The sequence below is a fragment of the Nanorana parkeri genome, unplaced genomic scaffold (genome assembly GCF_000935625.1).
Source record: "Nanorana parkeri isolate BGI_ZX_2015 unplaced genomic scaffold, ASM93562v1 scaffold97, whole genome shotgun sequence".
Classification (NCBI taxonomy): domain Eukaryota; kingdom Metazoa; phylum Chordata; class Amphibia; order Anura; family Dicroglossidae; genus Nanorana; species Nanorana parkeri.
Genome location: NW_017306365.1, coordinates 1,906,856 through 1,934,689, shown reverse-complemented (window position 1 = coordinate 1,934,689; position 27,834 = coordinate 1,906,856). Strand labels below are relative to the sequence as shown.

General features: G+C 41.3%; 1 protein-coding gene across 2 annotated transcripts in view; it reads left to right on the top strand.

The window, feature by feature from the left end:
* The window catches only part of TBC1D2B (TBC1 domain family member 2B), a 44,799-nt gene extending 25,004 nt beyond the window's left edge, over nucleotides 1–19,795 (top strand). For both annotated transcript variants that reach the window (XM_018552768.1, XM_018552767.1), the window contains exons 7-13: nucleotides 138–248; nucleotides 5,766–5,950; nucleotides 6,230–6,727; nucleotides 13,154–13,271; nucleotides 14,714–14,899; nucleotides 15,690–15,811; nucleotides 19,571–19,795. In XM_018552768.1, the coding sequence (XP_018408270.1) occupies nucleotides 138–248; nucleotides 5,766–5,950; nucleotides 6,230–6,727; nucleotides 13,154–13,271; nucleotides 14,714–14,899; nucleotides 15,690–15,811; nucleotides 19,571–19,766 (1,416 nt within the window). In that variant the 3' untranslated portion in view covers nucleotides 19,767–19,795. The remainder of the gene's footprint in view (nucleotides 1–137; nucleotides 249–5,765; nucleotides 5,951–6,229; nucleotides 6,728–13,153; nucleotides 13,272–14,713; nucleotides 14,900–15,689; nucleotides 15,812–19,570) is intronic.
* Nucleotides 19,796–27,834: the final 8,039 nt, after the last annotated feature.

Here is a 27,834-nt window from a genome sequence, read left to right as displayed (position 1 = left end):
ATATATATATATATATATATATATATATATATATATATATATATATATATATATATGTGTGTGTGTGTGTGTTTTATCCTTCAATTGAATCTGGCTTTTTTTTAAGTGTTTACATGTATAACTGTCTCTTTCCACAGGACAGTCTGCAAGGATACAAAGCACAAAACAAGTTTCTTAACAAAGAAATCTTGGAGCTTTCAGCTCTGCGAAGAAACTCTGAAAAAAGAGAAGATGAACTGGAAGCAAAGGTGAGGCTTTTAGAGGTTAAATAAATGAATCTGCAATACACAAGCAAATCAGATCTAACACAACTCTGTCTTGTATGGGTGACCCCCATCTGTAAAGGTTTGTCCATATGCAAGGCATCGAGGTGGACAGTGGTTATATGTGCTGAATATCCAGGTCACTCCAGGTATGTTTTAAAGTGGTGATACTCATTCTATTCATTCATTCAACAACTGTCGTGAATAGACGCAGATTGTGTTAAACAGTCCATGTAAAAGAAATGGACTGAAAACACACAGCAACACACTCGACAGTGGGGCTGGCTGCATTTTATCGCAGTGCAACACATATAGCACCATGCATTGTGGCAAGCTGCCCTGTGTTGCCTTTTGGAAGTTGGTTGGGGTGCCATTTCACAATGAATGGCACCACAGCGCACCAGTGTTTGCAATATTGCAGTAACACGTGCTTAAGCTTCCTATTGACATTAGATTATTATCGGCTGGATCAGAAAACACTCTTATCTGTATATTGAAGTGTATTTACACTTTTGTAGTCCAATTTGATAAAACCCCTCTATATGTTCCTTATGTGTTCCTGTTCACACAGCATACCATACAATAACTTTTAAAATAAAATTCTTACCTTTTTAGATGTTCTGTTAAATCAGGCAAGATGGCTGATTCCAGGTTTTTTTCTTAGCCCTCTCACAGTGGTCTGCCCTATTGGAAAGACTTGGGACTGAAGTTTGAGGTTTGTGTTTATCCGATAAGCTTCATTAAAATACAATGGACAAACCACTTCCGACCCGGCCCATCACAGTCCTTCCTAACAATCCAAAGAAATAGAAGCAAGGAGAAATTTTAACCCTTAAAACCCTAACCCAAGTAAAAGCAATTTAAGCAAGAAGCATTTTTTTTATTTTGTTTTTAGCTTATGCTCTGTGAATGTAACAAATATAAAAGAGATGTTATCCCAATTTGGCTGCGGAAGTGGAAATACCCTTTAAGGATATAGGACACTCGCTGGCTGATTAGCTCAGGAGAAAAATATGTTTCAGGATGGATTTTCCTGGCCTGTCACTATTATATCAACAAAGAGAAAAGAGGAAGACGCACCCCACAGTACAGGCTGCTGTTAGAATATTACTAATCCATCCAATGCAAAGGCAAACCACCTGAACCTCTGCCTTGCAAAGGTTCTTTCGGTTTGCCTTTACATCGAATGGATCAATAAACTTCTAGTAGCGGCTTTTACTTTGCAAAGTGGCTTCCTCTTTTCCTTCTGTTGTTCAAGTTTGTAACAGAAGTCATGTAGTATATAGATGTTTCCCCTGCACTCCTTACAGCGTTTGGACCTGAACAACTGTGGTGCTCACAGTGATAGTCATGAATGGCGCTGTGTTTATCAAATGTACCATACAGAAACCCACACATATATTGTATATCCAAAATTCCTTGGTTATTTTGGATATATACTGTATGTGTGTGTTTCTGTATGGTACATTTGTCACTATGTTGCCCTGATGAAGGGACCCTGCATGGCACCGAAACGTTGGCTATATCGTGTTTGTGACATTTCACTTCAATAAATAAGCACAAGGATTAATGCTACTACTGGAGTGCTAGTGATCTTCATCTTCTACAAGTTTGTAACAGATGTCAAACCACTTTGTGAGCCAGCACCTGTGGTTGGGACTGCAGGGGCATGTGATCTGCAGTGGAGCATTGGCTCATTCTGTTAGTCGTACATGTCCAGGTTCCCCACCTGGACATGTACGACTATAACCCAGAATTCCAGTCCAGAATCACATGTGACAGGAACACAAGGCTCTCCTGAATTAGATACATTTCTAAGGAGGTAAGCAGAATGAACTCTCTGACTTTAGCACAGCTGCAGGGTTTCCTGAAAGTATTATTAGTTCAGCTGAAAGATGAGACCTAGGTAGGAAAACCACAGTAGCTATAAAGTGACTGTGCAAATAACAAGCCAACGAAAAAACTTGTCATGAGCAATCCTTGTATCAGTCTGATAACACAGAAGAATTATAATGAAGAGATCAAGGTCTAGATATTAGTCATCACAGTTGGTTTCTGTTTTTAATATTAAAATCGAAGGGGGTTATTCACTATTGAGCCGAAGGATACAGCCGTAGGTTCGGCTGATCCTTCAGCTCTCATTGGTTGCGGGAGCCCTTCGGTTCAGTCAAACCGAAGAGCTGCTGTACGGGCTATTCACAATAGCCCGTATAGCAGCCAGGGCCGGTGCAAGGATTTTTGCCAACTCAGGCGAAGGTGCATTTTGCCGCCCCCCCTCCCCCCCCCCTGGCACACACACACACACCCACACACACACACACACTATACACTAATGCAGAATACCAGCAGTTACAGAGGACTACAAATCCCAGCAATAATACATTATATAAAATGTAATGCAGAATACCAGCAGTTACAGAGGACTACAAGTCCCAGCAATAATACATTATACAGGCTGCTTAATATATTATTGCAGGGATTTGGTGTTCATCTATAGCTGTGTTCTGCAGTGTGCTGCTTCTTTTTTTTTTTTTTAAACAGGAAACTTTAAAACAGGTCCCCCTTACCTGTTTCTGAACCCCTGGAAGTCGCGGCGGCAGCTCTGCGGGCGTGTGTCCGGCCTGTGTGGTGAGCGCGGCGTATGCAGCGTAACTCGTGTATGGAGCTGCGAACAGGCGGGCGTGAGGCGAGCGGGAAATTTAAATTTTTGCCGACAAATCGACCATGAAAAACATTGACAACGTTTTCCATTGTCGATTTTAATCGACTAATTGTTGCAGCTCTATATTATTGCTGGGATTTGTGGTCCTCTATAGCTGGTGGTATTCTCCATTGCGCTGTATAATGATTATACTGCGCAATGCAGATTACCACTAACCAGTTATAGAGGAACTACAAATCCCAGCAATAATACATTATACAGCGCAATGGAGAATACCAGCAGCTATAGAGGAACAACAAATCCCAGCAATAATATAAACAGCCTGTATGATGTATTATTGCTGGGATTTGTTGTTCCTCTATAGCTGCTGGTGTTCAGCATTGTGCCGCTGTATTATACAATACACAATACAATACACAATACAACATACAATGCACAATACAATACACAATAAAATATACAATACACAATACAATACACAATATAATATACAATATAGTATACAATGCACAATACAGTATTGTATTGTGCATTGTATAGTGTATTGTGTATTGTCAATACACAATACAATACAAAATAATACAATGCAGCATACCACGTGCACTTTGTTACATTACATACCGCTCTATATCACTGTCTTCACCACCGCTCCCACTTCAGCCAGCTCCCGATCCCGTTTCCCGATAAGAGTCCTGTCCGATGTGTCTGGTCTGGGGTGGGTCACCATGAGAGGGTGAACCGAAAACGCCTCCTCACTCGGTTCCAACTTCCAAATCTGTGCACCTGGCGGCTCCCGCGTCCCTCAACAGGTTGCCGTTGCCGTAGCCTCCAGGATGACGCCGCGGCCGCACTGCTTGCTGGTGCGTCGGTTGCTCCGCCTCCTGCAGCCCTCGCTCCTTCACATGCGGCTGAGCGGCCAGGGGTGGGGCCACTTACGTCACTCACTGACGTAGGACGTAGCCAAGAGGACGGCTCAGTGGCGCTCTTCCGGCTTCCCCATAACGCTGCCCTCGCTGGCCCGACAAGTAAGTTGAGACTGAGAGCCACTGCGCAGGTCAGCGCCGCTGCGGCCGGCGGGGACTCGTCCTTCAGGTTCCCGGCGACTGTCACTGTCAATTTTCCGCCCTGTTCCCTGGCGCTGTAAGGCAAGTGCCCATGTTGCCTTGCGCTAGCGCCGGCCCTGATAGCAGCCAAAGGTGGCCGAGCGGCTCAGCCGAGCTGAAGGCATATGCTTCGGCTCAACTGAGCCGAAGTGACAGCCGAAGCGTGGCGAACGGCCTGCCGAAGGCCAGCCATTCGCCCCGCAAATAACAGCTGGGTGGAGCCAACCGTGATATCACGTCTGGCTCCGCCCAGCTGTAGACAGATCAGCATTCCCAAATGACCTGGGGATGCTGATCTGTCATTAAACAATAACATCTGGGCAGAGCCGGCCTTGACATCATGGCCGTCTCTGCCCAGTTGTTATGCATTGGCCGGGACCTGCTAGAAGACTCTAGTAGGTGCCGGCCAATAGGAAACAGTTGGGCTGAGCTAGCTGTCCCTGCTAGCTCTGCCCAATTGCTTTTTGTTTTTTTACATTTCTTTACAATATCTTTTTTTTTTTTTTTAAGTTTACTATTTGTTTACATTTGTTACATTTCCTACTTGTTTTATTTTTATTTTTTCCCCTTTTACTTATTTTCTATTCTGCTTGGTACCACAGAGGTACCAAGCAGAATAGATGAGCCAAATGCTGATCGACGGCATTCAGCTATTCACTCACTGCCGTTCGGCCCCTAGCCGATCCAGATGTTGGATCTTAGTCGATCCAGATGTTGGCTCGGCTGAGTCGAAGTGCTTCATGTTCGGCTGACCGAAGGCAGCCGTACAGAGCCGATGTACGGCTGAAATCATTCCAAGTATTCCAGGTTCAAAAGGTGAATTAAGTACAGCTGGTCTTTGGTTTTTGATGGACATCAGTATATGCATCACCTATTGGCTTCTTGGGAACCAAGCAAATACAAAATATTTGCTGATAGCTACTCTGTAGCCTTTACAAAGCCAAACACAGGGTCCCTCTTCCTTTTGCTGCATACAAAGTAATGTTAAATTAGTGGAGAACCCTTCTTGTAATTACTGTGGATTTGGGCAGAACTACAAACTCAGGTGGAGAAAGGTCATTGTCTCCAGTGCCCAAAAGCAAGAAGCCTTTAAAGGAAAACTATGGGATGAGTGAAATATACTCAATCCCATAGTTATAGCCGATGTGTGATACTGCCGCGGTCACATGTCGACTCTACTGATCAAGAACAGAGTGATTCACAATCTTCTCCCTGCAGACAGCAGTGATGGCCAGTCACCGCTTCCCACAGGGATTCCCCCCTTCCCTCTCTGTTCCTTCAGGACTGACTGGTTCTAGAGAGACAGCGGCGTGGATCCCAACAATATTGTTGGAATTTTTCCAGACTGCAGCTCTGCTCTGACATCCATATAGCAGGCAATAGCCTGTTATATGCTGAGTGTTGGATCTCAAGTGGACATTAGTAAATGTCCTCCTCTGACCCTAATTAGAGCTTTGGCTAAAAAAGGTTTGGCCATAGTTCTCTTAAGTGAATTAGCACAATGCCTTTTACCTAGGACTTAATTATCAGCTATAGGAGAGCTTAGGCATCATGTTTTAAAAACCTCTACCTGCCTTTAATGGTGCTCTTATGTCATATGTATCCACTAGTGTTCTATCCAAAGCTAAGCCATTTCATTTTGGATGGCTCAGTAGTTCCTTTTGTGACTTACAAAAAAGTAGTAGTATTCTGTGGTATGTTAAGCAAAATCTGAGTGTATCCTTCTTCTGTCTGTAGTATTCTACCCTAGAGGCCAAAATGTGTCAGATTGAGAGCAAGTACCTTGTCCTCCTTCAAGAAATGAAGACTCCAGTGTGTTCTGATGAGCAAGGACCCGCTCGGGATATGGTAAACCAGCTGTTGGAGGATGCGCTAAAGGTGGAAACAGCTGAACACACTTTCATCAGACCGCATGCTATGAGGTACCTAGAACCTTTTATATGAAAAGCTGCAACTGATCTGAGAAGACCTGACCACTGTGTACTAAAGAGCTTGAATAAAGAACACTAATGCAGCCACCACATATTAGGACTGGTGATCTGCAAAAGTTACATTTTTGGTTTAAGTACTCTTTTTTTTTAACACATGCATAAAGTATTTTGGCTGTTGTACAGTTACACTGCTAGAAACTATGCTGACAAAACTGTAACAGGGAAATAAGTGCTATTTTTGTAACTGTCCTTTTCTAATCGTATCTGCAGCAAACACGACCTCTACGGATTCCAGATCCTCCCTGAGGATGAAGATGAGGAGGAAAGATTGGTGGCCAAAGTAAGGGCCCTGGATATAAGATCTTTGTCCCTGTCCGATAACCAAGAGATTTCAACAGTAGTGAAGTGGGAAAACTATTTTGCTAGCATGGTAAACCGAGAAATGGGCCGTTCACCAGAGCTGAAAAGCCTTGTCCGAAATGGGATCCCCCATCAACATCGTTCTAAAATGTGGAAATTGTTCGTAAATCAACACATTAAGAAATTAAAGGATGAGGTCGCTCCGGATTACTTTGACATCCTTCTCCGAAATGCTCTTGAGAAGCAAAATCCAGCCTCAAAACAGATAGAACTGGACCTTATGAGGACACTGCCAGACAACAAGCACTACACATCACCCACCTCTGAGGGCATCCAGAAGCTACGCAATGTCCTGCTAGCCTATTCCTGGAGGAATCCTGATATTGGTTACTGCCAAGGACTGAACCGGTGAGGGAGGTTAGAGAAAGTTGCTTGCGCTTTACGTATGCAAATAGCCAAGCTGCGGCGCTGCATAAGGCACTGGTAACAATGCATGCATTTCTCACTTACCACTCTGAGATGGGAAAGAGACAATAATTTTAGGGCAAAACACATATCCTACACTTCTAGTTTTAACTATATTACGGAGAGGAGAAATCAGAGAGATGATCAATACTTCATATACAGGAGAAATGTAATCACGCATTTACAGACAGTTGCTATGATCAGCAGAAATACAATACTACAAAAAAAGTCAAATCACTTAAAGTGGAACTAAATCCACAGCATGCCCTAGAGTATTTTCTAAGGATGCAACAATACAGATACCAGTATCGGTGCTGATGCCGAGTACTTGGGCGAGTACTTCCTGATTGGTCGGGAAGCTGGCCAATCAGGAAGCCGAGCGTCGGCGCAAAGTAGAGTCAAGCAAAAAGCATACCGTTGGCCTCGTGTGGCTTCACGTACCATAGCAATTAATAGGGAGAATCACACTTTAGTTAAGCGTTTCTTGGCACGGGGAGGCATATAGGTAAGATCGTGCATGTGTTTAACACCAATGAGGGGTACAGGTAAGGGAAGGCTAGGATTGGATCAGAGGGACGAGCAGGAAGGGTGGGGTAGAAAGAAGATGGGGAGAAGGGAGAGGAGGAGGAGGAGAAAGGGCCAACAGGGGAGAGCCAGCCGTCTTCCCTTTTTAACCATTGGGCTGCCACTGAAAATTAATCTTAGTGGGATTGCTGACTGCCACAATAAAGAGAACTATGGCCAAACCTTTTTTGGCTATAGTTCTCCTTTTTTTTTTCACAAGTACATTTTTATAGTGATTATACATATCATCATGGTTTCAAATAATAGTCAAGTAAAACAAGCTGTGAAATATACACAAATTAGGTTCAATATGTGAGGTGGGGATGGGGGGAAGTGGTTCCCGGGATCAAGTCGAGCCATACTTTGTAGAGATCGGTTTCGTGTGTAGCTAGCATGTCTCACTTGTTAAGCCCTAAGAGACAAAAGCATTACTTGCGTGACGTGGAAGCCCAAGCGTTGCTAGCTATAGTTCTCTTTTAGGTCACAGGAGGGCATTAGTAAATGTTCTCCTGTGACCCAAAACTCAGCATATAGTTGGCTACTGCCTGCTATATGCTGACAGCACAGAGCTGCGTTGCAGCCGGTAAGGTTCCTATGATATTGCTGGAATACAACCGTGCTACCATAACTGACAGCTGGCTCTGCCACTCTAGAGCAGAGTCAGCTCTGCCCACCCCCTCCCCGGTCTGTCTCTCCAGTCAGCACTGGAGTAATGGAGAGGGAAGGGGGGAATCCCTGCGAGGAGCAGCGACTGACAGTTACCGCTCTCTGCAGGAAGAAAATCAGGAACTGAGCGATCAACGGTATGTGATTGCTCAGTTCCCGAGCAATGGAGCTTATGTGTGACAGCTGCAGTGTCATGTACTGGCTTTACCTATTGGGATGAGTGCATTTTACTTTCTCCTTTTAATGTTATGATCACATTCTTTGATGCTTAAAAACCCAGACAAAGGTTAGGCCCTCCAGTATGCATCAGTTAACTGTTAACTAAAAACACACACAGTTGCACATTAATGCACATAATTCAGAAAGCAAGGGGCATTTTACATTGGGACTTACAAAGTCATAATGTGTTTGTGAAGGGGTTGAATGAGATGCAAACAGGCTTTGGTTGAGTTTGGCACTACTTATAACTTGTTAAAAACCTGCTAAAGTTGGAAGTAGAAGCTTGTTTAAAGTTACAATCAACGCTAGACTATTATTTGTGTGTAACATCCCAAACTTGAGGTGATGGGTGCTTTAACCCTGTCACTGCAAGCCCCTGCCTCCCACTGTTCACTTCAGGTGGCCAGGCCATTTTTACTATTTTTCCCTTTTTTTTTTTTTTGCTGTTTTTACAGGTTTTCATTCACAGTTTTGAAAATGAGAAAATACCCTACAAACCATATATTTTCTGAAATCGCAGGGCTTGTAGATTCTGGTTTTGATTTTGTTCTCCCCATGATAGTTAATGCTTATCAAAAATATATTTGATAAACAAAATAATGTATTTTCAATAAAAATACATTGCAATCATTTATTAAATACATTGCAATCATTATTAGGGCACACAAATACAACATGACTCCCGAAATTGTAGTAAATAAAGAAAACTAATGCATCCACCATATATTAGGACTAGTACGTTGCAAAATATTACATTTTTGTTTTTCCAAAATTCCAAATTTGTTACTAAATCTAAAAGATAAAACCGAATTGTGTAAATAAATAACAAATATTTGTAAATTTTAAAATGTGCATTTTTGCAAAATGGTAAGGAAGAACAGATACAATGTATCTTTGTGGAGGCTACTAAGAAAAACAAAAAAAGGATGTTTAAAAAATAAATTAACAAATAATAAAAAATAAAATAGATCAGGGCTTGATCTGCTACAACCCTGTTGTTGTTAGGGTCAGTGGTTTTTTTAGGTAGTATAAAAAATAGTTTTATATGTAGTATCACTGTCTCAAATGGAAAAAAAAAAAAAGCAAAATGCACACTATTGTTTCTGTGCCCTACTACAGGTACAAACCACGAATAATGTACATGTATGTGGTATCCCCATGCAGGTCAAGAGTATAAGTATTTATTTTGTGTTGTGTTTTGGTGGTGGGTCATGTAATAACAAGAAATACATAGCTAAATTTAAGTTTTTTTTACTATTATGGATCACTTTTAATTTTATATACAATAACAGGAGATATCACTTAAAGGAGAGTTATGGGGCGAGTGAAAAACACTTATCCCCATAATTTAAGCCGACCTGTGACACTGAAGCTGTCACAGGTCGGTTCAGTTGATCGGGAAGTCAGCGAACACACGCGGCCGATTGATGACTTTCCGATCCTCTCCCTGCACTGACAGTCACTGCTCGCCACACAGATTCCCTCCTTCCCCTCTCTGTTTCTCCAGTGCTGACTGGAGGAACGAATGGGGAAGGGGGCTGGCATAGAGAGGCAGAGTGAGCTGTCAATCAGCCAGCGGGGTGGATCTCGACAGTATTGTCAGGATCCATCCTAGCTGTGGAGCGGCCCTGTGGTCTCAGCATATTGCCCGCTATATGCTGAGTTTTGGGTCTTCAGAGGACACATTATATGCCCTCCCGTGTCCCTGAAGAGAACGATGGGCAAAAAAGGTTGCCCCATAATTCTCGTGTAAAGAGGAACTTTTTATATTTAAAATGACAACAAAGGTACATGTGAAAATGTTTGCAAGCTTGTGTTGCTGCCTTTTTTAAAATGTTTTTACTTTTATGAATTAGTGTTTGAACATAAAACCAGGTGTGAAGTGGTGAGTTGTGATGTGGCTGCTTTGGGTACCATTGCTGCTTCTTATTTGTATCATTTATTTAATGTTATATTAGTGTCCAGTCCATATCATTACTATCAGCAATGTAAATAGACCACTCTCTGCTTTAATGATTTGCAGGTTATTCAGAGGGGGTGCATTCCATATCCATTACAAGCTTAGGCACTTTTTAACAGTGACAGATTAAAGGAGAACTATGAGGTTAAGGCTTTCCCCATAGTTCTCCTTAGGGTAACGGGAGGACACAAACTAGCGTCCTCCCGTCACCCTACGCTCAGTATACCGCGAGCTGTAGCTTGCGGTATACTGAGACACCACTTTATACCGCGAGCTGATGCTCGCGGTATACTGAGACGCTGAAGCGGATCCCCCGACAATTATGTCTGGATCCGCCCAGCTGCGTGCCCGACAGCTGGCTCTGCCTATCTAGAAGCAGAGCCTGCTGTACCCGCCCCCTCCCCGTCCTTTCCGCCAGTCAGCACCGGCGTATCGGAGCGGGGGAATCCAGCCCCTCCCCTGTCACGTCAGAGAGCCGTGACAGGATCGAGAGGTGAGCGAACGCCGGTATGTGTTCGCTCACCTCCCGATCTACTAAGCCGACCTGTGACAGTCTCATTGTCACAGGTTGGCTAGAACTATGAGGTGAGTGGAAAGCACTCACCTCATAGTTCTCCTTTAACCTTAAAAGGGAAGGTGTAGTTGTTTTGCATATATTTTCTTTATCATGGTCAGAACAAAAAAATTTAAAAAACATATATTTTAGGCAGGTAAATATTTTAAATGTAAACAGAAGTTAACGTTGAACTTTTCCTGTTCAAAAATAAATATTAAGATACAGCATAAGTAACATAATTTACCTTTAATAAAGAGTATCCTATGTCCTGCTGGCTTCTGGACACTGTATAAGTCCTCCCTTCGGTGAAGCAAGATGTTCTGTGTTGTTCATCTGCCCCCACTCTCCCCTCATCCATTCACAGTACTTCTTGTATCCTGTAAAAGGAATACAAGACATTTTTGTTAATTGACGAGGGGAGAGGAAAGGGAAAAAAGAGAACAGGATCCTTCACTGACTCAATCGATGCCTCTCATCCCCGCAGCATTGGAAGATCACCGCTCTGTAATATCCAGCTTCACTGAAGGAAGCATTTTTACAATAACCAGCAGCCAGCAGGAAATGGGATACTCTTTATTAGAGGTAGGTTATTTGACTGGTGCTGTATACTTTTTTTTAATGAGTACAAGCAGTGACACATCCTCTCCGCCCCTTCTCCCTTCTGGAGAACCTTAGTCTGTGGTTTCAGCGGCAGACCTCAGGGGTGCATCAAAGTGTCTGTACAGCGTCATGCCTTTCCATGGTGCAGGCAGGACAGCCACCAGCACCATCCAAATTAATTATGCTAATCCAAGGAGGTTGGGGTCCATTTAGAAAATGACAGAAGTTTGACTCCATCCAGGCCTTCTCTGCCCCCTGCTCTCTACCATGGTGCCGCAGCTTCATCTCTTGGAATGCTGGTGGGACTTTAATGTGAGGATTCTGATGTGGAGGGGGAGCTCTGATGTGAAAGAGGTGGATATTAAAGGGGGGTTTCTCATGTGAAGAGGAGGGCTTGTGATGTGAAAGTGGGCTCCTATTGTGAGAAAGGGGACTCTGATGTAAAAAAAAAAGGGGGCTCCTAATGTAAAAGGGGACTTCAATGTAAAGTAGGAAACCCCATTTTGTATGGCGTCCCCCTTAAAATCCATTTTAGTCTGGGGTACCTTGAAACTTTCCATACTTTTTAGGGTGCTGTACTGTAAAAAGGTTAAGAAATGCTGCTATAATGCACTGTAATGGTGCTGCTAATTTCCTGCATTCATTCTAGCTGCTTGAGCTTCATGTGTCTGTGTTGTTTATATCACTAATGAACATTTATGAAATTTAGGTTTGCTTTAAAAAAAAAAGATTGGATGAAGGCTCTTAGAGATTGTCAGTCTGTCTATTTGCTTCTATGCTGTTCTTCCATTTTGGCCCATTTCTATTATTCCACTATCCTCAGCTTCATTACCTGATTGCTTAAAGAGAACCTATCACAATCGAGCTTATGTAAACAAATTGTAAATATGAATCCTCAAATGATTTTAATAGTGCAGACTTACTTATGAAAGGTTAATTGCCCCCTTATTTAGTTTTAAATACTTTTGACTTTAAACATTTCCTTCAGACCTGCCACTTGAATGGAATCCCAGGCGTGTTAGACAGTTTTTTTGTGTGCCTAGTACATCCGCATTACAGTATGTGCATTTTTTTTCCTAATGAAAATCACATTCACGGTTAGAATTTTGTTTGTCCAAATCAGAAATGAGGAATTCCTTATCACTGTTGTCAAAAACATCTCAATTAGATCGTCCTAAGCATTGGAATATCAAACAAACATTCTGAAAAAGAACATTTTCTAACTAAATTCTACTGGTGTATAGCTAGCTTTAGTGTCAGTTGAGAGGTCAGACAGTTGCTGCCCTGTAAGGTGCCTGATCTTATATCTATAACAAATGCTGCCTCCCAGCTCCATAGTGTACATTAGTGTAACAAATAAGAGTTTAGGAAAACCATTGCAGCCACCACTGACCTTTTTGGAAAATGGTAGTTTCCTGTTTGTTATACCCTTTGGTTTATATTTTTACACTTTGGTTTTGTTATTTACTGAGTCACTGTCCCAGAACTAGTTTGCAGATCAGTTTTTTTTTCTCCTGAATTGACTTGCTGCATAATCATTCTAGGTTTGTTACTGTGAAAGTATTAAAGCCAGAGGCAAGACCAGCAAGTAGCATTTTTTTTTTTCATTTTTTCAGAATGAGGTCAGCAGCGGCAGTCTATGTAATTTTCTTATGTCAGGTATTTCCCAAGAAGAATGGCAATATAAATCGCTCATAAGTAAGCCCTTCACATTTTACCTAAATCCAGTTGTGACTGTGTATCTTTAATTATTGTCAGTTTGATGGGCCTTGTGTATATAACATCATATGCTCTTTCTTTCTAGGTTGGCTGCCATAGCACTGCTTTATCTTGACCAGGAAGATGCTTTTTGGTGCCTAGTTACAATTGTAGAAGTGTTCATGCCACGGGATTACTACACCAAAACACTCCTGGGATCCCAGGTATATAGAATTTCAAAAACATGTTCATTCCTCGCCCCTGATCAGAGACTGTAATGTAGGTTGTCAACAACTAATTGCTTTAATCGATGATAATTGAAGATGAGAATCGCGGTCAACTATTCTCATAATCGATTAGTTGATTTTGCTTCTCTCCTCCCTGCTGGGAGCCGTGTTTCATGGGCTCTGTGCCCCTCTGATCCCCGCTACCCCCAGAGGGAATCGGAGGGAACACAGACCCCTGCAGCTGGTGGCCAATAGAGCTCTAAACCTCAGTCACCGCATTGCCGAGAACTTTCTCCTTCAGATCCCTCCTCTTCTGATTGATAGCAGGCAGTGGGCAAGTGCAATAGCCAGCCTGCTATATTGGCAATTGCACTTTGAAATAGCCAATAGCAGGCTGGCTATTGCACCCACCCACTGCCTGCTGTCAATCAGCAAAGGAGGCCCCGCAGAGGAACTTTCTCCTTCAGGTTCCTCCTCTGCTGATTGACAGCAGGCAGTGGGTGGATGCAATAGCCAGCCTGCTATTGCAATTTGAAATATCCAATAGCAGGCTGATTATTGCACCCACTCGCTGACTGCTGTGTTTGCATTCAGCTGCCTCCACAGACAGCTGTCATTCCCTGGCCAAAGCTATTCAAGTGTTCCAGTGCAAGTGCAGGCAATTGTGTGTGCAGCTTTATTCTGAAGTAAACTGTTATGTTTGTAACACTCCATTTGTGTATTTTATTTTAAATAAAAGATGTTTTTTTTTAAACTGATCGAAAAAATAATTGTCCAACGAATAGATTATGAGAATAATTGTTAGGTGGAGCCTTACTGAAATGTAATTTGCAGAAAGCACAAAAATTGACCAATGATAAATTCTGTTCTGAAATTTATACTAATGCTCCCACCAAACATGTTTTGCATTTCCATACAAGTGTATGGAACAGAAAACATGCTTGAAGCAGTCAAATGCACCTCTCAATAAATACTTAACAATCTCAGTAGCATGTCAAAACTGATGCTAAACTAACGCCATCAACACAAAGCCTGTCGAGACAGGCTCTAAAGGCTGAAAAGTCTCTAACTACGTCCTGAAAGGCAATATAAACCCAACAGGGGGTCTAATTCTGCACCCTATCAGAAACTTAAAGGAAAACAACTAGGACTAGCAACTTGTCTATTTGATGAAATATATGATGTTCCATGTCCCTCAATATATAAAGAGTGTATTGAGTCAAAGATTGCAGCACTGCTATGAAGGGAACTAAGTGAAGTGTCTTGAGCTGAGGCTGAGGTCCTTGTTCAGGTCTCCTTGCTCCTCCCACTCAAGACGGCATTTTGTTGGCCCTGCGGTTTTTCACAGGCAGTGAATATTCATGTGCATCCATTCATCTGTTTTATTTTCCTAACTTGAAGTTCAAATCTTTATTTAATGAGCCCGTTTTTATCTGCAGGTGGATCAAAGGGTTTTTAAGGATCTCATGAGTGAGAAGCTGCCCCGTCTCAGTGCTCATTTTGAACAGTACAATGTGGATTCCACTCTGATTACATTTAACTGGTTCCTGGTGGTGTTTGTGGATAGTGTGGTTAGTGACATCTTCTTCAGGATTTGGGACTCTTTCCTGTATGAAGGGTCAAAGGTAAGGAGAAACTTCATTACGTTCTCTTGGCACATAAAGTTGGGTTACTTTAGCAAGTAGAAACCGATACCTAATAAAAGTTAACGGGGAAGGGGTGGGGTTTGGGAGGGGCGTTATAAATTCTGTCACATACAGCAGTGCTAAACAGGGGCAGTGAAACATTCTGTGAGACAGATTTATTACATGGTCACAGCACAAGTTATACATTTCTTCCTTAGTTTTTCTAAAGCAGCACTGCAACAGAATAAAACCTGACCTCAACCACTCCTTAATTATGCATCCATTTAGAGTAGAAATCTATCTCATCTTTAGTACTAAATCTGTCTTAAAACTTTGCAAACTGTTACACTTGGCTACACAGAAATACAACGGCACAGGCCTATGAACCTATCACAGAAATAGTTATAAAACATATATATCTATAGATCTATAGATATATATTGTATATATGTATGTGTGTGTTTTCATTTGTCCCCACTGACCATGGATTTCCCCATATGTGGTGAAGTGTGACTGCATACAATATTTCATTGGATGATCGCTCCTCTATGGCAACCATAGTGCATTCTAATGGACTGTCTAATTAAGTTTATAGATAACTCACTCAATCTGGTGACATACTGAAAAACTGTAGGGACATGCAAGGTTTTCTGTCTCGCTCTACATAGAGGGAATATGTTTCAATGGAGTTGCGTTTCAATGCTGTTTTCATGTAACGTGTGTTTTAGATACATTTCCAGTCATGTGAAATCCTTTTTTTAAAACATTTGATTTCTTGCCCCTTTTTTAGGTGATTTTTCGCTTTGCCCTGGGGCTGTTTAAATACAAAGAGGAGGAGATTTTAAAAATCCAAGACTCTACATCCATATTTAAGTATCTGCGATATTTTAGCCGGACCATTCTTGATGCAAGGTATGTTGTCTGCTGCTAGAAACAAAGGAATCAAAGTAATTTGTTAGCGCAAGAGAGATAGACGTGCCTTCTGATTATCCCTCATTTTACATCCTTTAATGGATTCACCTGGTGGTTTGGATTCAATGGCAGTTAACATAGTGCATAAATCAATGTGAAGAAAACACAATGCACACATGACCGCAAACACCATAGTTACCTCAAAGCAATATTCAATAACCCAGATAGAAAAGTTGTACATGTACAAGCAATATAAATACAGATATAATGTGCAGAATTCCTTATTTTATATAAGGAATTCTACCCTTTACATTTTTTAAGTGGCAGCACAAGTGTATCAAAACCACTATAGCTATATCATGGTATTCTTTTTTTTTTTCTTTTTTCAATAAAGTTTTAATTACATTTGATCCATACGAGAAACAGGACAAATTTCAGAAACACGGCTTATACCAATACAGCATAGTTCAGTCATACCGTGGTATAACTTTTATAACTATCTGGGTACACCTGTTTTGTAAGCAGAATAACGCGGGTACAATGGAATTACTAAGTGTCCCAGCACAACACATGAAAACCAGTCCTTCAAACAGATGTACATTAATTCATGAAAAAGGTGGGAACACAAGGGCTGGGGGAGGGGGTAGAAACTCCTATACAATAAAGGAGGTCGCCTGTTGAGTTTAGACCTGTATTCAGTAAGTCTTCTCAGGTCTACAGCGAGTGATGTACAATATAACATGTTCTACTGTACAATAGGATCAAGGATTGTCTCCAGTAAAAACTTGTAGAAGGAAGAGGTTTTAAAATGTAGCCAGCTTGCCCATGTTTTGTAATATGTGCCATAGTCTGCCCCTGTAATACCTTCCAGAGATTGTATCCTATCTACTTGCAGTATACATTGCACTACTGATGGTCTGGAAGTTTTTTTTAGTATTTAGGGATCAGACAATATTCAGGTGGTGTGATATCGGTGATTTGTTGTTTTTTTTTGTATGCGTGAGCAGATATCTTTGTGTTGTAAAATAGGAGGACGCAAGGGTATCTTCCTAATAATACATTTGACTTGCCAATAAAATACTCCGATTGCACAGAACAAACTTTCACAGGACATATGTCCCTGCAAATTGTTTAAAAAAACACCCCTTAGTGTTGTAACGGCTTTGAAAGGCTCTTGATGAAGTTACCAAGTTAAATCCATGTCCAAACGTCAAGGGGTGTATGCCCCCATTTATTTCTTGTTTTTTGAAAGATCAAGTGCCCTGCCATCTTTGGCAACCTGATATAATTACAATGTGCCCTCTGCAAACCGGTGTTAGAACGCTTTCTCATCTTGACCCGGAGGGAATTGGGGATTGTCTAGTTGTGACACAAGGGGGAATTTTGCTGCCAATTATTATGTCATGTTCATACCAGTTCCCAAATTGTAAGTGTGGTTATAGTTCAGCGGGTAGCAGGGGCTGGGGAGGGCTTGTATTCTTGTGAGTGTGCTTTTATTTTTAAAGCAAAACAAACGACAAACGCACTCAACAATTTGTTACCAGTTATACAGTAAGGTGCACACGAAATGGGCTTTGAACAGTGGTACAGTAGAAAGGCATCATGGCACACTCACAAACCAGCATGTAAAACAACTTGTCTCACCACTAAGGACAATGACAGAGGTTTGGATACACGTCTTCTGCAAAGGATGTGTAAGCCGCACTGCCGCGCCAAGTCACCTTAGTGGTGAGACAAGTTGTTTTACATGCTGGTTTGTGAGTGTGCCATGATGCCTTTCTACTGTACTGCTTTTATTTTTAGTCCCAAGTCCAGCGCCTTACTAATTCTGAAATCCAGCTCTCCGTTGGGGGTCACCACAACTTGGCAAATGTTACCAAGGGGTCTCGGCCCTAGAAAGGTTGAGTACCACTGTTATAGTTGTAGGGGCAGGGGTGGTGGGCAGTGAATCTTGTGTCCAAAGCATTGTGCAAAGCTTCCTCAATATCCACCAATTGCTTTTGATATTTCTGAAATGTCCTGTTGTGTAATGAAACTTTGTAATTATTTCTAATAGCTGGGAACCTCAGACCTCTATTAGTTTTAGTTAGTACTCAGAATTGGAATGTGGGATTGTGTAACCACATAAAATCAATGAAATTGGAATTTAAGGATCTGAGTTAGCTCTTGGGTGGCGAAATCGGTAACATCTGAAACATGAACAAGATACGAGGTAGTATATTCTATTTGATAATTCCAATGTGGCCAGAGGTCAGGTCAGGAGGATTTTGGGTCATCTCTTCTGTGCAATTTGTTTACAATCTGTTTGTAAAGAAGTTAAAAGTTATGTCTAGAAAGATCCAAGGAGTGTGTTAGGTCGATGCCTAAGTTTGCTCTCACCAGGTAAAGGAAAATTGCATTTGTAAAAGGAACCTCAGAAGGGGAGAGCCTGACGTTCAAAAGTACTAATTTGGCTGAATTGATTTTACATTTTTAGAGGTGGCTGACTCTATGGAGGTTGTTTTAAGGGTATCAAGAGTTATCTCGGGGTTGCATACATATAGTAAGACATCATCTGTGAAAGCGGCTAGTTTATGCTCAGTTTGACCTATACATACTCCTGCAATGTCATTATTGTGGCACAGTGTGGCCAGGAAAGGGTTTCAGAGAGATAATGAAGAGCAGAGGGGAACAATGGGCAGCCCTTTCTGGTACTGTTAGAGGTCAATAGGAGGTGAAGTAATAACAATAATTCAAACTCTAGCTGTAGGTTGTTCATACAAGGCCATGATCCTGGATAGCATGTTAGGGCCCAGGAGCATGTGTTTCAAAGTTATGAGCATAAAGGACCAGTCTACGTGGCCTAATACCTTTTCAGCATCAGTAGTAGCTAGCAGTAGAGGTCATTTTTTTAGATGGGTGTAGTGTGTAACTAGAATTCATCAAAGAGCGTTATCTGGGGTTTCTCTCTTCCTTGCCCCCCTCCCACAGCCAACTTGGTCCAGATGGATTCAAGAGTTTAGGAACCCTTTGAAGTATGAGGCCAGGATCTTCGTGAAAGGAAGAGCTCCAGGAATGTAAAAAGTTAACCCTTGCAGTAGGGCTTCCCCCACACTGCAAAAGTTAACTGCTCATTTTTTGTTAGGGGCCCGAATACAGAAGGTACACTCACCTGATCCTTGCTCCTGTGGCAGTGAGTGCTCACCTCTTTTCCCCCTCTGCTCAGGCTATTGTATGTCCCTCCGCATCCTCACATCTAATGCAGGTAAATGAACTGATGACGTCAGTGGGGCTTAGACCGCTAGCAGCTAGACATGATCGGGGGTCAGGTGAGTGTTTGGGTTTTTTTGTTTTTGTTTTGAGCCCTTAGACCAAAACGAGCAGTTAACCCTTGCAGTGCATGGGTAGCCCCCCACTAAAGGGTAAACATTTTACATTCTTGGAGTTCCTCTTTAAGTTTTTATGTGGATGTTGATCACAGAACTAAATGTGTTACTTTGGCAGAAATTAATATATGCTGCTCTTATGACTTCATAGCATTCTGCAATTCTGGGAAATGTTATGCAACTTGTTATTTGTGTTCATCACAACTGGCCTTCTTGGCAGCGTTGCATTTTTCTGGCATTGTGAACATCGAATCAAGACGTTTGGGTTTTTTTCTGTCAGTTGTAGTGTACTAGTCCTGTAGAGAAATGTAATTACAGTGCTACCGTAAACTACAATCCATAAGACCATAAATATCTTGCATTATTACTTCTAAATGTCTCTTTTACATGGCAGGAAACTCGGCAACATTGCATTCGTCGACATGAATCCATTTCCCCTACGCCAGATTCGCAACCGCCGCACATACCATTTGGAGAAAGTGCGTCTAGAGCTGTCTGAGCTAGAGGCCATCCGTGCCGATTTCATAAGAGAGCGAGAGACCAACCCAGAGAGGAGAGACCTCATCAGTGACGATGATGAAGATGGTTAGGCTGAGGAAGATGCAACAGAAGATTTCATAAAAATGAACAACCTGTAGAAATAACGCTGGACGTATTTCAAAACTAAGGAACCTTTCCTTCAGGTTACCTGCTGTGGCCAAAATCATATAAACATATACTGAGAAGCCAACAATTGAACCCATTAAGGGTTCAATCAAAGAGATTGCTATATGTGTCAGAAGACTGTTACAAGAAGACTCCAGGAACTCTTGTTCAAACTGTTCAATGTTCATTATGTCCTCTGGAGGTTGATTTTGTTTGGGCAGTTAGAAAGGAAAAGATGCAAGCTTATTTATCATACCATTAACCAGTCATATCCCTGAGTATTACAGTCAGATCAGTAAAACGTTGCTAAGGATTGTGCCACTTTGCATAAGCAGTATTTCTGTAGTAGGCAAAGCAAGACCTTTCCTAAACATCTTGCTTTTTCGTGGGAAATCCTTTAAAATATGATTTAAAGCACTTGGTATGCTAGTCAGCACTTCTGCACTTCACTGTCATTCCAGGCCTTTTCTATTTCTTTTACTATTTTGTATCTGTTACAGATATAAGTATTTTTTTCTTCTATGTTATATTTTGCTAATTTTGATACTTTTATTGACATTTAGTGTATCATTGTATTACCTTGAATATGTAAACTACATTTAACTAAAGCAGTATTAGAAAAATGGTGGTCTACTTGTACCCAGGACAGTCAGCGGGTAACATGCTGGTTACATCTAGGACCAAAGTAAAATGACCACTATTCATTTGTTTTATTAAATAGTTAATTAGGTGTAATGGGGTGAAATGGAAAATATCATATACAATTCACCATGCAGTTAAATGCCCGTAGTCCTACTGGTTACTGTACGCAAAGGCAATATCTTGTGAAACTACCAGTATGACTGTCATAGCTGCCCTTGGGTAAATGGGTGACAACAGCCTAACCTGGCCCCTGAATAGTCATAGAGTATTGCTACCTGTGCACCATTAAAAGCCCCTTTGGACCACACTGCAATGTATTGGCACGCGTTGCTTCAGGACATCCCACTGTTGTCATCATTTAAATATCGCATCGGATCTTGCAGTATCGCCCATCTCTCACACCCATTTCTCCAGTAGTCACTAATGATCTTAGGAGGTATAGTAAAGGTAGACACAGGAAGGTGATTTATAGGAGCTCCCCTTCTTCCTAGCCCACCATCTGCTCTGAATTTGCTGTCAAAAAGTATGCGAGCCACAAGAAAACTTTATGGTACTTGCACTTTTTTTGACAAAATAACATGGTTGTTTGCATATCAGCATACTGCTGCATTCTTGTGGGGAGGGGGCAAATTGCAAAACAGCAATTTGGGACACTGGAATTTGTCACATCTGTCCTATATCTATATGCTGCAGTAATGTACATATGTTACATTCGCAAAGCAAAAATGTTTCAGCTTATACACCACAGAATCGCATATCTCTTAAAGGACTGTTCCACTTTTATTCAAAAGTGCCTGAAAGTTACAGTTGGGGGTTCTAGCTCATTCAGACCTGAACAGCTCTTCTAATTATGATGTGCTCTGCTGGTCCAGAGTGATAAAGACTTGAAAATAGAGGGATTCTAAGTGTAGCCCAGCATTTGTGTTCTTCTCATCCAAACGCCTCTCCTACTAACAGTCATTAACCTTTAGAAAGGGCTTCCACGCCTTCAGTTAAAGTGAAAAGAAAACACTTTGAGACTGCCTTGAATGTATAAGAATGAAATAACGTGATTTTGATTGATTAGAATTAGGGATGCACCGATACAGGTTTTTCGGTATCGAGTACAAATACCGAGTACCGATACTGGTACCTCCACTAGCATGAAGCCGGCTTCACCGTGCAATCAAGAAGCTGGGCGGCGGTAATGACACGCCATCCGGCTTCTTGATTGCTCATGAAGCTGGCTCCATGCTATTGTGTTTGGCCGGCACGATGCTGATTGTCCGGAAAGCTGGCTTCCCAGCCAGTCAGAATCGAACCGGCCAATCAGGAAGCCAGGCAGCGTGTAATTGCCGCCCGGCTTCCTGATAGGCTGGGAAGCGGGCTCCATGTTCCCTTCCGGTCAGTGGAAATCTCCTCTGACCGGAAGTTCCAGTATCAGGGGAAATAATTAGAATACATTAACTTTAAATGATATACCTGAAAATGATGGATGTGAATGATGGTTGGTGGAGTGACTGAAATACTTTTCACTGGACTTACAATTGCCTGAAATAAGAGCTGGCTGTGTTTCATGGCTTTTAAAATCAGTATAAGCAATGCAGATTTTATTCCAGTTGGTTGACATGGGTCAACACAGGCAGGCATGAAAGCACATGGAATAACAAACACATTGATGATTACAGTTGCACTCTACATCAGTTGTGGAAAATGACATACAACTAAATGGATTTATCCATGTGGAGGCACTAATAAATACATGTTCTTGGATATATAAGCTAAAAAGTCTTAAAGTGCATGGCAATTTATAGCCATTCATCTATGAATATTACAAGATCCAGTAAATAAGGAATACTTTCATATCCAAAGAGAAAGGGGAGAAGGTTTCCATATACCTGACTGATTAGACATTTCAAATGACATGTTTTGGGTGAGTGATTTCCGCTGACTTTGTGTCCAGGCCTTGCAGAGCAGGGAACATAGAAAAGCCTCAAGTATCTTCAGTTCCAACGTTGTTAATATCATTTGATTGAGAAAGGTGGGAAATATATGTAGTCTGTTGCTTGTAGGATATTGTGTAATGTGTGGGTATAACTTTTTTATTTTCCTCCCTAGACCAAAATAAACGGTTAACCCTTGCAGTGTGAGGGTAGCCCCACTGCAAGGGTTTAAAAAAATATATCCCTAGAGTTCTTTAAATATTGGCAGTGGTCTGGGATCCATCACCAGGACAATTAGTAGTCTATTTCACAGTGTTCAGTAATCTCTTTGAATTTGTCTCCCATAATGACAGCTAAAATGAACCATTATAAGTGACATGTTCTAAGTTGATCCTAGATGGTGTTTATATTGTTTTGAGCTTTTTACCTAAAAAGGCCAATTTTAATGTCTGACATAATTAAACAGAGTCTATCATTTTAAGATACCTTTGAAAAGCCTGACAGAATCTGCCATTCTCTAACTCATGTTACCTGTGACATCATTCGCAATGAAGCTGCATCACTGCCCTCGAAATGGAAGACAGAATAGGAGCCAGAGAATGGCAGCTTCCATCGGAGGTATGGAAGTATTTCACTTCATGCCAGGTTTCCTTTAACAAGGTGATAGAGCCATAAAGATAACTACTTCTGGTGCTGCCATGGCCTTGTAGTGTAAGTAAAGTCACATGATGCCTCTGATAATTTAGTAAAATTGGGATTCTTGTTACAAGCTTTGCATCATGTATTAGGGTGGAACTTTTATTTGAGAGGTTGGGTTTTGTTGTCTGAGGATCTCCTTTTGCTTTTGCAGTGTCTTTTTTAAATTCCATTGTGGGTTATTATACAGTGTTACACATTCCCCTTAATCAATTATGTAAAAAATATTTTTCATATTAAATATGCTGGATTTCCCTGTTATTGGGCATGCCTTTTTATTTATACATTTCATTTTATTGTTTAAAGGAGAAAAATTACCTATACACTTTAAATCTGGTTGTGTTTGCTGTGGATGTAAACTTTATGAAACAGTAGCTTTGAAGGCTTGTTCACACCATGTCCGGATCATGTCCAGACCAGAACAGTTTGGTCCCAAGCATCACAATGTAGCCCAATGGTATTTCTGGGCTCTGTTCACACCAGCGCAGTCTGTTCCGGTCCAGACAAAAAAATACTGCTTATCTCATTTTCTCTGGTCTTAAATGCATGGAAACGCATCAAAAACGCACGCAATTGCCCTGGACTGCACCTGAAAGCCCATTTTAAGCTTAAAAAAGCGTCAAAAATGCACTGCACTGCATTTGCCGATCTGGTCCAGACATGGTGTGAACAAGCCCTGAGTCTTTCATGGGATGTAAGAGAGGTACCACCAAAATATCAATATCATTGACCAAGACTAAACATTGCTATTTTGTTTTATTGAAGTCTGTATGTGCATTTTACGGAATGCACAGAAAGGAGAGCCGTGGCATTGTGAACAGAGCTTAAATGTCATTGCAGCAATAAAAATAAACAGGATATCTAAACCCAATAACCAAAAATTAGAGGTGCACCGAAATGGAAATTTTAAATCCAAAACAAAACCGAAATAAAAAAAATTGTCAGACCGATACCGAAAATGTTTTTTATTTGAATTTTTTCAAATTTATTAAATATTTTGAGTGTATTTATTTTTTATAAACTTTTTTATTAAATATTTTTTACTTTACTTTTTTAGACGCTTCGGGAACTATTAGGGGTCTAAACAGATCCCTGATATTTCCCTTTTTAAAATAGAAAAGAGATTGAGGACATAGAGTCCTCTATCTCTTTTTCTGTATCCCCTGTTATCAATGAACCGGAATCCTCTATACTGAGTGATCCTGTTCATTCATAACATGAGAACATTGTATGGTTACTATAACTACAACTATGAATGAACATGAGGTGATGTAGATCACTCCCATTCATTCATAATTGAGGATATATTAACCATACCATGTCCTCTATGTACAAACGCTCAGCGATCACTGAGTGTTTGTTTGTACCGCTCTCCTCTCTAACATGCTGTCACAGGAGGCTGAGTGAGCGGTGCAGGGAAGAGAGCTTAGCCTCCTGTGACAGCGCGGCCTGTCTCCGCCCACACAACGCTCTGCGGCCTGTCTCCGCCCACACAACGCTCTGCCGGACTGTTGTAGGAGGCTGAGCGGTGTGGGAGGAGAGACGCCAGCCTCTCACAGCGCTCACCTCCCGCAGTGCTCGGACGGCTGTCACACTTTCTCTCCTCCCCGCTGAGACACAGAGCAGCGCCCAGCGGGGAGGAAAGAAAGCAGGGGTGCGCCGCTGTATCGGCAGGAAAATGGCACTTTCTGCAGTTAGCCAAAAGTGCCATTTTCGGCCGATATGTTTCAGCGGTCGATATATCGGTGCATGCCTACAAAAAATTTAATATATTTCAACATACCAGTCCTTACATGTGGTTGATGCTTGCACTAGTTTTCTTCTTTATTGCTAAGTACATTTTCTTCATGTAATGAAAAATACCTTTTAAACTTGCCAGACTTCCAATTTCCTTCCTGTGCACTGAACTGATTTTTCATACAATGTAATCAGCTTTTCCAGCTATCTTCTGTGACCTACAGATCACATCCTCCCTATGTAATGGAGATGTGTTTATAGTCCAAATCTATAAAGCAGCCTAGGGGGGCAGCCTGGCTTCTACATAGGTGACAATGCTCACTCACTGTACCTAAGGACAGGAGGTGTTACTGGAAGGATCACCATGTGAAAATAGGCTTGTAAAGGGAAACAAATGCAGCCCCCACATCTAAGGACTGGTAATCTTCAGTGTATTACAGTGTTGTGTTTTGGGTTTAAAATACGCTTTAAGGATCCTGTAAGTAGCGCAGCGCTGAATACTGAAAAATGGCCTGGATGGGAAGGGGGTTTAACACCGCGGATGTCAACTGCTTAAGGAAGAATTTTGTAGACCTACTCTCTAATATTCACTAAACTAAAAATTTTAAGATTTGCTATATTATAGAGTGCATCTAGAGGTGTGAATTGTGCCTCAATTGTTGACATGTTCCACAAAAACATGAAGGTGATCTTAGATGTTACAAATTTTGGGTGATAGAATTAAGATTAGGACCCAGAAGAGGTGACTGTGCTAAAAAATACAATTCCTGAAGGCAGAGGTGAATTGGGTATTGGCCTGAATTTAAAAAATCCTAATAGAATAAATGAGGAGTTCATCTACCTTGCAAGTGTACTGATGCACATTATTCAGGTTACCAATATTGACATACAATATTCCATTGACTACGGGAGATAATTAAAGGGGGAAATATTTGGTTTGTTGGAAAATATATAAGTGATTTCTGAGGGTTTGTAGAAGTTTATATGAGGGGAGGCCAATAAGTTCTTACCCTTACCAAGATCCAGATATGCTAGGCTTCTGAAATGTAGTCCACTGCCTCTTCCTTCTCTACATATCCACCTCCTATGGTTACACACTTTTCACATCTGTGGAACAGACCTTTAATACCATCTGCGTAGAAGTATGTAGATTTGGAGGAAAATCAGCTATCAATTTCAGTAATGACTGCCTCATCATTGTGGAAATGTCTTCCCCGTAAATGTTTCTTCAGAAGTCCGAAGGTGCCAGCTAAGGCGAGTAAGGTGGATGGTGCAGAGATTCTTAGCCACAATTGCTGACATTTCTTCATGGATTATTTGGGCAGATTTCCCTTGAAGATGGAGGAACCTAATCACGGCTCGGTGGCTCGGTATTCAACTTTGTACGGCATGACACCTACTCCTTTTTGATTTGGCAGCTGAACACTTGGAAACTATTTGAAAGGTCGTACGTGATTACTGTATGCATACAAGAGAGCAATAATGTGCTAAATTATCAACAAATACAGCAAAACAGCAACCACCTCTGCTTTATATAAAACCCAACAGCATATTTGGTGCATAGTGTATAAAAACACTGCAAATAATAGAGTACAACTGTGCTTAACAAGTTGACAACACATTTCACACCAGTCTACCATATAACAAGCTGAGGACACAGGATTGATGTGACCCCACCCCAAATGCATTAAACATAGATGGACAACTTCACGTCTATAGTGAGGAAGATACTTGAAGGTTTGTTAAAGGATCACACCCATAAGTTTTTATTCTGAAAACAATATTATAAAGTGATGTTCAGCATAGATTTCTGAAAGACAAATCTGCTTTCTTTGTGAGGAAGTAAACTAAACCCTAAAAAAATAAGTGACTATGTATATAGTATACTTGGACTTTGCAAAAGCGTTTGACAGAGTTCCCCACAAACGGCTAATGTGTGAGATAAGGTCTAAAGGTTTTGAAAATTCAGTCTGTAAATAGATAGAAAACTGTCTTTAAGGGTGTATTTAGGGAGTGGTGATTAATGATTCATATTCTAAATGGTCTAAGTTGTTAGTAGTATACCCCAAGGTTCAGTGTTGGGACCATTGCTGTTTAACCTATTAATAAATTATATGGAGTTTGGTATTAAAAGTACCTTACAAGATGCCTCCTACCTACAAGCACATCTGAATGCACTGTTAGATTTGGTATGTACATGCCAAATGAGGTTTAATGTTGATAAATGTAATGTTGTGCACTTGAGGACTAAAAACCTGCATACGTCATACACTCTAGGGGGAGTACAACTGGGGAAGTCAGTGGGGCTGATTTACGAAGCCCAACACGCACACGCGCAGGCTGCGTGCGCGTTTTAACCCGCAAAAATGCATTTACCAAGCGAACACGCACATCATGGCACGGTTTCACGCAGGCATGGCGCGTTTTTATGTATTTACTTGCGCGCGTGTCGTGTAATATGCGCCATCGGCTGCACGCCACTATAATAAAAAATTGCAAGTGCTAGAATCATATTTCTACTACTGCCATACATGTGCAAATCATACATATGATACATATGTTATTGCTATGCTTCTGTGCATACAAACATTCCACATAACACTTACAAACTGGTAAAAGACAGTATTCCAAAATAAGGTACTTACACACCAGTGCCGTGTTCGGATGTGCTCCAGGCAACTGCGCATGTGCATGAGCAAGTTCACACGTTTTTTGATCCTAGAAACACGACCACGCCAATCCGGCACGATTTCTTCGTAATTCTAGCAAACACGCGCACATGGCGGATAAATTTGAGCGGCGCGTTTTTCATCTATTCTGTCCTGTCCAGAGGTGTTTGTTTTTGGCAACTTATTTTCACCTGCCAGTTTTCATGTGTTCCTCATTCAACTTATGGAGAGACACTATTCATTTTTACACTAATTAATTAATACCCCAAAAACATGAGTGCATCACAGTTGATCAAAAAAAGGTTAGCTCATGCATTCACATTCCTGCATTCATCAACACAAGCAAC